Raw genomic sequence first — 10,520 nt, 5'->3', positions numbered from 1 at the left:
AAATGACAGTGGAGAGAGAAATGATCTAGGTCACCAGGAGGCAGTTGGGAGTCTCGCAGGGTCCCAGTACCGTTAAGTGGCCTGCCAGTGATCAGGTTTTGACTTAGCGATTAAATTGTCTTACGTGTCTCTTGTTCAAAAAGAAGGGTCATTAGTTTTCAGTTTATCATAGAAACTTAACACTCCCTTAAAAGTAACTTTATTTGAAAATAATAGTGAGTTAATTAGGCGAAAAAATATACTATAAATGACAGCGCAGGTGATATCTGGCATGGCATATGGTAAGTGGTGTGCAAATGGTGGAGATCTGAGTAACACCGGAAGAGTGGGGACGAGCGTGGACCCCGGCCAGGTGGTTCGATCCCAGCTCCAGACCTTACTGGTATAACCTTCATAAGCCACCAACTTCTCTGGGCCTCAATTTCCTCACTCATAACACAGGGACTAGAGTATGCAGTGAGATATCGCCTGTAAAGCACTTAGCAAGTTTGTAAATAGATGAGTGCAAGGTATGAACACTCTCCATATTAAATTTATGTCCCCAAACTTATATCCACCAGAGAGTGGCTGCAATAGCCTCTCTAATTCAGTAATGCTGTTCTATAGATTTTCCCTCTCTGAGCTCCGCCCAGAGCAATCTCCTTCTATGTTGCTGGAAATACAGATTACACTGGACCTTTCCCCACTTTTACTCAGACGATTTTCCCAGACACGAAATCTGCCTGAACTCAGAAACTACATACCACGGCACAAAGAAAGTCTCATATCATGGGAGGGGGCCTGTCCCTTTGTCACTTATTTTTCCGAGCTTATCCAACACCTCTTCGCTTGCTCGTTCACTACTAAGGGTGAAAATCTCAAGCTTGGTGATTTCTTGGAAAAGAAGTTCCCTAATGCTAAATTTAAATTCTGAAAAAAAAAAAAAAAATCACTGAGACTGTTGCTGTGGAGTTCATTATAATGGGATTTGAACCTTGAGTTTTACTTTTGCCTGTCAAAAATTTAATTGGCAGACATACCTTTCTTTTCCTCTGCGTGGGATGCTTATTTATTTCCTGGGGTGTTGCAGAACGGCCGAGGAAGCTGACCACAAATGATGGGTCTGATCCACAGGCTAAGAAAGGGCGCCTCATGCAGGAGGTCAGCGGGCTGGTCCTTCCCATGTAGGAAGGGTGCAAAGAAGGAAACTTTGACGTTCAGGATGTCTTTGTACCATGACCGTTCATCACTGAGGTGCAACCATAGCCCTGGTACTGCCCTCCTTTCTAATGATAAGAATGCAGAATTATTCTTTCTAAATATAAAATAGTAATTTAATAAATGTTGCTTTAGTGCTACGAAGAAACAAATTCCCAGAAAGGATCATTTATTATGATTAAATACTGATGAGATCGAATACATGTTACGATTGGAAGAGTAACAAACAACCAAGGGTGGAATTCAAAACATTTGGATAAGAAAAAGCTTAGTCTGGGATCAGTATGATAATATCTCTTAGCGATATGCATCTCACTCTTAAATCCTAATGAAAATTTTAACTAATGAGTGCTCTGGAGCTGTGTACATTTCTTCTAATATATTCCAGTACATGGGTCCACGTGTCCTTCCCATAACCTCATACGGCCTTACACCTTGTCTCCCAGCTCCAGTACAAAGAGCCAAGCTACAGGGCAACCCCAGTGAGCATGACACCAGAGATAGAGAGAGTGAAGAGGAACCAAGAGCAGCTGAGTCCGGCAAGTTATTTCTGTTTTCTCATATTTTACCAAACATTACCTATTTTATTCTTCAAAACACTCTCTGGAAAGCTTTGAAAAGGACCATCTATAGCAGATGGTCCTTTTCCTAATCCCATATAAAAGGACACAAACTGTGGCCCTCTCTATTGTGAGCCCAGGAGAGTGAGGACTGTCTTGCTATAATTTAGCCATGTTTGTTTATTCAGGAAATCGTCATTAAGTAGCCCAACATGCCAGACATTTTCCTGATCACTGGTACACAAAGATGGATAAGACCCAGTTTCTGTCCTCGTGGACCTCATAATTTATTGGTAAATCTATAAAACTCCATATAGTTAAGGACCTGGAGAACAGTGGATCTGTTATGAATCTCAGAAAAAATTACCTATTGGAACAGGGCAAAAGAAGACCTGGCTTGATTGGGGTTCTACGACATGCTGTCAGGGCAGGGGGCCTCATGAGTATGACAGAAAACGTTATTCGATTGTTCAATAATCTGTTGCTAATAAAGCAATGATAGTTGACCATCATGAGGTACCACTGATACGGACCCTGTACTAAGTGTCTTACCATGAGGTTGGCACAATTTATTTCTCTGGCTAGTCTGTATCTCAGGGAGGTCAGAGGACATGCTGGGACCCCCAATTTATAAGGGATTTGAACCCAAGCTTCCTAGAATTCAGAAATCTTTTCAAAGATGCCCCCACCATAGTAATTTTTTCCATCGTCTGATCCTTTTATGGAACTTTTATCAATATAAACAGTAGCCTTCTTCTTACAAAAGATAGCTTTGAAAGACTTTGTAATTTATTTGAGTGAGTTCTCCCAGGTGGAGGAGAAATTTGGGGTGAGCACTGCTTTGTCCTTTTAATATCCCTGGAGGGCGGTGAGAGTGAGAAATTTTTAGCTTCTTTTTTTTGCTTTCATTTTTCTTTGTCTTAATCTATTTATTTATTCAGTAGATATTTATTAAGCTCTCGATGCATGCTAAGTATTCCACTATCCATCAACTGTAAGAAAACAAAACCATCTTGGCCTCACACTCACAGAGACCCCATAAAAATAAAAATAACAATAATGAGGAAGCAGAATATAAAATAAGGAAACAAAATATGTAAAATTTCAACTGGGATTTCCACTATTAGAATTCCCTGTCCTGTAACCACAAGAGTCTTGGAGAATGAGACAGATTTCCCAGTTTTTGAGAATTTTCAAAATGAATTAATTTTAAATTTGTAGTTGACATACAGTATTGTATTGGTTTCAGGTGTACAACATAGTGATTAGACATTTATAGAACTTATGAAATGAGCACCATGATAAGTCCCGTACCCACCTATCTGAAGCTTACATAAGTTATTACAACGCTGTTGACTATGTTCCCTGTGCTGTACTTTACATCCCCGTGACTATTTTTATAACTGGCAGTTTGTACTTCTTAAGCCTTTCAACTTTTTCTTCCATGCCCCCCACTCCCTTCTCTTTAGCTTTTTTTGAAGATTGAAGCCCCAGGGTCATCAAGAGGGCCAGTGGCCTTCCCAGGTTGCCATGGCAACCTCGCTGTCATTCTCTTATGATGATTTCATTCCGACGTGTTTTCCCCTTATAATTTCACTACTTTCCGTCTTGGAATTTTTGCAGCTAGTTTTGCTATGGAACAACAAATTGTTTCTTAAAAGCTCATTTTGAGAAGCACAGCCAACACGCGCGCTTGCCAAATCTGACGAATCAGAATCCAGGGGTAAACACGAACAGGAAGGTCGATGCATATCTATGATGGAAAAAAATGTATAAAAAGATAGAGTTAATTCTGAGGTTTATCCTCTGTGGTATATGGGTGGAGACCATTCTGTTCTCTATTAACATTCTTATCTATCCTCCACAGGTAAAATACAAAGGAGAGATCAAACAGGCAACCGCAGTTTCTGACCCACCAGAGCTGAAGAGAGTTAAAGAAAACCAGAGGAACATCAGCAATGTGTGATCTTAGCAGCTTCTTTCATATGATATCAAACATATTGTCAGCGTGTCAACGAAGGGATTATTCTACAAAATATTCTTGACCTTGAGCTGATTTTGAGATCTGCTTTCAATTGACTGCCAATTTATTTGAAAGGTTTCGGGGTCTTAAGTAGTGTGGGTACAGCCAGGCATTCCTGCTCCAGTTTCCAGGGCTATGCCCATATACTCTTTGTTTGCAGTTTATTGTGTATCCCTCTTATGCTGTGTTCATGTTCGTGGCTGCTGTGGTTCCTCAAAGGGACGCAGTGGCAGCTCCTGGCATCATGACCCTACCTGTGTGTGTTTTTGTTCTGTAGCCTGTCCAGCCCACTCCCAGCTGTTATTATTTTATTTTTGGATGATGTCTGGGGAGAAATTACAAAGTGTGCATAGCTAAACAGGTCACATGGGACAGGCCCGTTTTTTTTAGGGGCACTTGATTAGGGCTGTCAGTTTTTACTCGGACACTAACTCCCGGTCTGCTCTACTCCTTTCAGTTTATATAATCCTCCATCGGACTTCACTGAGAGAATTCTCTTCTGAAGTCATTAACATATAGATGGGGTTCTTTAGAAGAGGAAATTTGGAAATCTATTAGGTTCAAAGAAACCTTGTATTCTTCAAACCTTTCAAGTCATTTGACCAGATTGCAAAGCTATGGCAGGTTATTATTTGGCACTTTTCCTAACAACTATATTTTGGAGAAGTAAATATTCATCTTTTCCTGATATATTTAGAGTCACACTTGACGTGACTCCGTTACTCTCAAAAAGGAACGCCATTATTGAGAAGGAAGAAGGAAGGAGTAGGAAGCACACTGGCCTTTTCATGCATGACCACGGTCATCTATTTAAAAACATACCTTCAAAAGTTCTACCACAATTAATTACTAAGAAACCACAACATTATAGTACCATTCTATATGGGTAGAGTACCTTTAAGTAATATCCATGAAGCCATTTTTTATTATATTCCTTTGTGATGGTTATTATAGCTTTACTGATGATATGCTGATATATTTGAGTACATTCACTGCTTTGGGATGAATTAAAATAGATTGATTTAAGGTGCGAGTATTTAAAATATGACCGGACTTCTGATGACATCTTTTTCATAGTTTCCTTTCCTTGGCTAGCTCTTTAAAATAAATACTACGAGACTCTTAGTTAGTTGAATTGATTCACAGTATCCTATTTTTTGTTCTCTGAAATGATAGGTTTATTATAAAGGTCAGCTGGGAAGAGCTACTGCTTTAAGCGTAACTCCCGAAATGGAAAGAGTAAAGAAGAATCAAGAAAATATTAGTTCGGCAAGTGGTTTTATTCATTTTGGACTATCACTAAGGATATATCATTTATTATTTACTTGCAATCCTGTTTTTCCCTGTGAAAACAAAGATCTATTTCCAAGAAACATTTGGGACGTTTGCAATAAGTACATATGTTGTTCCAGATGACTTCCAGAAGCTGCCACTGTATACATTTACATTTTCTTGCAATCCTTCATTGATACTTCCAGATGTGACCAATAATGACATTTAAAGTTTAGTTTTAAACTATATTATGTTCACTTAAACGGTGATTTGTGTTTTTCAACCAGTGTCCTTGAAAGTGGTCAAGTTTCTGATGCATAAGTCAAATAATTATCATTTTACAGATGTATTCCATTGAATGTAGATTGTTATATACTCTCTGCAAAACAAAATAAGAAACGAGTCATTACTCCAAAGTAAGATCCTAGAGGGAAGAAATGTATATACATTTAATATAGAAATCAGTTATTCATTAAGGTCCCCTGGTGTGTATCAGTGTCTTTTTTGGATAGTATGCTTTCTCTTACTGACTGTCAGGGCTTTAGTTCTGAATTGCACATAAGCCCTCAGGTTTGCAATAATTGGTAGTCTAATCTTACACATACTCAGCTTCACAAATAGCAGTGTTCAGACGGTCAGTTGTCGAGAAGAGCTCTGGGCCTGGGAATCAGCTTTTAGCCTAAGATTTGTTGCTCTCCAGTGGAGTTCCAGTCCAGAGACACTGACTGACTTCAACATGAATTACCTTTAAATTGTGGCTGTTTTGAAAGAAACTCGATTTATTCCTCATTGTTCCTTACATTCTACAGAGAGGAGAAATCAAAGGAAATGGAGGGAAGATTGGTATGAATTTTCCAACAGTGTTATGGCGGAAGATGGGGAAATATAGGAACATAAAAGTAAATTTAGGTTCCATTTAGTTTTAGATTTTCCTTGTTTAAGTATGATTACCACTTTTTCTGACTGCATTGTTAGTAGATATTCTTTATTCACACATTTGTTTTAGTTGACGGAGAGAATTTGGTCATTTTTGCTACAGTCTTTAAAGGAAACCTTTGAGAGTAAAATTTTAGATTGTTGTTCTAGAAGGAAATGTAATCCACCGAACAAGTTACCTGGTAAATAATTCAAAATATATTGTATTATGTCTCACTCATTTGGAAAGGTTGAAAAAGTTATGTAATCTTTTTGTTATAATTGTCTTATTGTTAAGTATGTTCTACTACTTACTTTGCAGGTGAAATATACCCAGGACCAAAAACAGATGAAAGGTAGACCAAGTCTGATTTTAGACACACCTGGTCTGAGACATGTCAAAGAAGCACAAAATCATATTTCCATGGTAGGGTACAAGCAGATCCATCTTCTCACAACTAAAATATACTAAGGAACGCATCACCAGTGTACCGACGGCATTAGTTCACCATTAATCTGGATGACTAACAAAGCGTTGAAATGTGGACAGGCCTATCATTTGGGGGAGAATTTTTAATCACATTGAAATGTAGTGGAAGTATTCAGTCTAATAAAATAATTTTTCTCAGTGGTTTTTTGGGGGTGTGTTTTTATTTCTAACATGACTACTACAAACGCATTGTATGAAAAATGTTTGGCTGGACTTATTTCCATTCAATTTTAAGACAGTCTGTCTGGTGTGTTTGCATGTTTTGAAGAATATAAAAATATGTGTGTTTTTAAGAACCGTTTCGTGAGATGTAATCTATATACCATAAAGTTTACCCATTTTAAGTGTATGATTCAGTGGTTTCTCTAATAATTTACAGAGTTGAATAATTTTACAGAACATGAAAAATGTATGTTTTGAAGTATGTATACGTTCTTGTAATTATATACAAAATTGCATATATATAATTATTTGTAATTCAGTCTCATTTTAAATAAGATCGTTTTCTTGAATATTTGTGTGGAAATAGCTTATCATTTTGTTGCATATTAAAGGCTAAGAAATAGGAAATTAATTTGTACCTAAGTTAACAATTTAGAGACTAACCAGAATTAAATATATATATTTAATATATATATCTTTAAAAATTCTTACTGATATAGAGGTTTATATGTAATTTCAAAGAGCTGCTAATCATAATAAAAAACCACGAATGTATCAGGATTTGATTTCCGATGCTAGGAAGCTGAAGTTTCAGATGTCATTTTTGGAATAATTGGAAAAGATACATATATGTAGAAAATAATCTAGATATAGCTGGTACAGTGACAGCTGTCGTTATATCAAAATTCTGTGACCTGTGTAACAATCAGGAAATTTCAGGTTGAGCTAATATTGTTTTTCCTTTTGTTTTCAGGTAAAATATCATGAAGATTTTGAAAAGACCAAGGGAAGGGGCTTCACTCCTGTCATGGATGACCCTGTGACAGAGCGAGTGAGGAAGAACACCCAGGTCGTCAGCGACGCCGCCTACAAAGGTGTCCATCCGCACATCGTGGAGATGGACCGGAGACCTGGGATCATTGTCGGTAAGTTGGCCGACGGGCATCTTGGCAGGGATGCGCGGTGGAAAAGATGGTGTTTACGCTAGCGTTAGAGTTACCCTCCTCGGTCGTTGGCCTCCTCTTCCAATGTTTGATATGATGCCTGACTGAAAATGGACCTCAGGCAAAGTGTTATCTTTCGTACCATGTTGGAGGGGATCCATGGCATTCACCAGATATCGTTGCAAATCCTTTCTGTTATTGGATATTTTCTGTCTTTCATAACTTTCTGGTCTTAAGAATATTCCTACTTGTTAAGCAAAGAAGCAGCCCAAATATCAGACATGAGTGCTAATAAAGGTCGAACAACTATTTTGTTTTTTTCCTTTAGCTTGTGTGTTTGACCGATGTATTGTACTAAAGACATCATCTGCATGGGTGACAGAAATAATTTTTTTTTCTTTTTTAGGCGAGGCAACCCTTGGTTGACCTCACAGATTGCAAGGACTTTGTCAGCTTATGATCCCTTAATTTTTATTTTTTACACTTACAGCACCTGGTCTTCCCATCCAAGTACTAACCAGGCCCGACCCTGCTTAGCTTCTGAGATCAGATAGGATTGGGTTTGTTCAGGGTAGCATGGCCATAGACAGAAATAATTTTATTTAGGTCCTTTTACCACAAATAAACATGCCAGAGAGATTCTGATGGTATCTCATAATATGAATAGCTTATATATATATTTTAAATATTGTCTCTGTACTGGGATAATCAAGAGTTGTCTGAAAGTCTCATAAATTGGAGAGACAGGAACCTTCTCTTCCTGTTGTTCCTTCTAGTCAGTCAGGAAATCTTAGGAGCATAGTGTGGAAGGGTGGCTGAGACAGCAGGGGTCATACCAAAGTCTAAGACAGGGCTAGACAGAAAAGATATTGATATTTCAACAGGTATCAACAACCCATACTTCCAAGTGACTACTGTCTTCTTCAGAGCAAGGTGGCTTCTAAATTTTCGTAGCTAGTCCAACTATATTGCTCAAATACTGTTTTCGGTAACCATGAAACATGCCTCTTAGGCACATTAGGTCAACTTCATCTTCAAAGGTAGAATTTTGGGGACTAGTGAAAGGCCATTTAGAGTTGGGTGAGGGAAGTGTACCTTTGACAGGCTCGAGTCTTAACATGCAGTGGGGTACTGAGTCAGGGCGCTGAGTTACGTGGGAGGTTATTAAGCAACTCCGAAGGTATTTTCCAAAAAAGGCTTCCAGGCATGTTTGTAGGCAGTTGGCAACTTTGCTGATATTCCCAAGTCGGTTGCTTGAAGGGATCACAGTAAGTTGGGTCCTAGTTGTGATGTTTTCATCAAAAGTATCAGAGAATTAGAGAGTTTCGTTGCTTTGTGTTAACGTCTCATAAGGGGGAGTGCAGAGGGTCTGGCTCATCTCATGAGGGTGGAGATGCTGAAGTCTTCACAGCCTGCACCAGGGTCCTGCCCTAGGGCACGGGCCAGGAATGAACGTGAGGTCCTTCCTTGCTGGAAACTGTGAGATTGTCTAGACTTTGAGCTTTCAGAATTCGGGACTCATGACCTTTGAGACAGGAATTATTATTTTTTAAAAAGTAGAAGATAGAAACCTCTAAATTATTCACTTCCTGGGCAATCCAGAAGTCAGTTTATTTTTTCTAATTGGGAGAAATATTTTCCATTGAGGGCTGGCCTATGAAACCACAAAATGGACTACATCGAGCAAACATTTAACTTCTGAGCCAGGCCTGGAAATACAGGTTTAGAGAGTTTCTGTGCAATTCAGACTGTCGGTTTGTGTGGCTTCTATTTTTGTTGGAGGCTCTGCTACTGACTAGTTGTAACCTTGGCCAAGCTAACTTCGTCTCTCTGTTCTTCAGTTTTCTCATCCGTAAAATAAAGATAGTACTAGTATCTACTTTAATATGTTATGAAGCTTAAATGATTTACGTTATAACTGTGAATAGTGCCTGGTGTATGGTAAGCACTGTATAATATTAAAGACAGACAAGTAGATCTCCAGTTTTAGGTTGCTAGTTAATTCTTTTTTACTCAAGCTCCATTTCTGCCATGGGTCCATAACTAGGTTTTTATTCCCCTGTGCTATACAGATCATTTTAGGACCTGATAACCATTAGGTGGTGAGACTGATAAATCTGGAAGTTATTAGATTTGGATTTTGCCTCCAGCTGAAACAGGAGAGTAAATTGGCTTGCACGGTCTGATTACTGACCATAGCAGTGAACTAATCTGTGGTCCACTGAGAGCAGGAAACTGCTTCTTGTTCATCTGTCCAACCCTCTCATTGGTCCTTACTGGATGCCTTTCGCTTTTTGAATAAATGTATCTTATGTGGGTCAGCTTGTGCTCACTAACTCAGAATGAAAACCGGGCGGCCTCTTGCCTACATTTTAAACATTTGTTTCTGTTCTAGGGAGAGAATGTTTTGTTTTGTTTTCTCAGACAAAAATCTCTCAGTCACTTCCCGTGAGTTACTCATATGTCCTTAATCAGGAGTTTTCATCAGACATTCTACCTGTTTCAGTGTGTGGGGAAAGCAGGAGTGCTTGGGGTTCGGGGCCGCACAGACTTGTCTGGTGTGCACGTGTGCCGGGCGATGAGTCACAGGCTGCACGCAGAAGGTCAGTGAAGAATAAACAGAGCGACTTAAATTTGATCATAAAGGTTTCGGAAATCCCGGTGAACGTGAATTCCCTTTGTTCTCCTCTGACATCTGCAGCAGCGTGGGTTTGCTTATCACATGTTTGCTCTTTACAACCATCCTTTTCCAGACTTTCACTTGACTTTTTTGGTGCTGACTTTTTTTTTTTTTTTATTCATTCTTGATTTGTTGATTTCTTCCCTTTGGTAAAAGACCTCAAAGTTTGGCGCACAGATCCTGGCTCCATCTTCGACATCGATCCCCTCGAAGACAATATCCAGTCTAGAAGTCTGCATATGCTTTCTGGTACTGCTTGCATTTCGAGTTCCTCCTC

General features: G+C 38.9%; 1 protein-coding gene across 3 annotated transcripts in view; it reads left to right on the top strand.

Annotated features, from left to right (window-relative positions):
- The window catches only part of NEBL (nebulette), a 153,551-nt gene that overhangs the window by 110,800 nt on the left and 32,231 nt on the right, over positions 1-10,520 (top strand). For 2 of the 3 annotated variants that reach the window (XM_023533122.1, XM_023533123.1), the window contains exons 21-24: positions 1,644-1,736; positions 3,625-3,717; positions 4,957-5,049; positions 6,290-6,594. In XM_023533122.1, coding sequence (XP_023388890.1) covers positions 1,644-1,736; positions 3,625-3,717; positions 4,957-5,049; positions 6,290-6,439 — 429 coding nt within the window. In that variant the 3' untranslated portion in view covers positions 6,440-6,594. Of the gene's footprint in view, positions 1-1,643; positions 1,737-3,624; positions 3,718-4,956; positions 5,050-6,289; positions 6,595-7,373; positions 7,546-10,520 lie in introns of those variants that run through there. The other variant, XM_023533124.1, reaches the window with a different exon arrangement.

The sequence above is a fragment of the Pteropus vampyrus genome, unplaced genomic scaffold, assembly GCF_000151845.1.
Source record: "Pteropus vampyrus isolate Shadow unplaced genomic scaffold, Pvam_2.0 Scaffold96, whole genome shotgun sequence".
NCBI lineage: Eukaryota > Metazoa > Chordata > Mammalia > Chiroptera > Pteropodidae > Pteropus > Pteropus vampyrus.
This window is presented reverse-complemented; position numbering and strand designations above follow the sequence as displayed.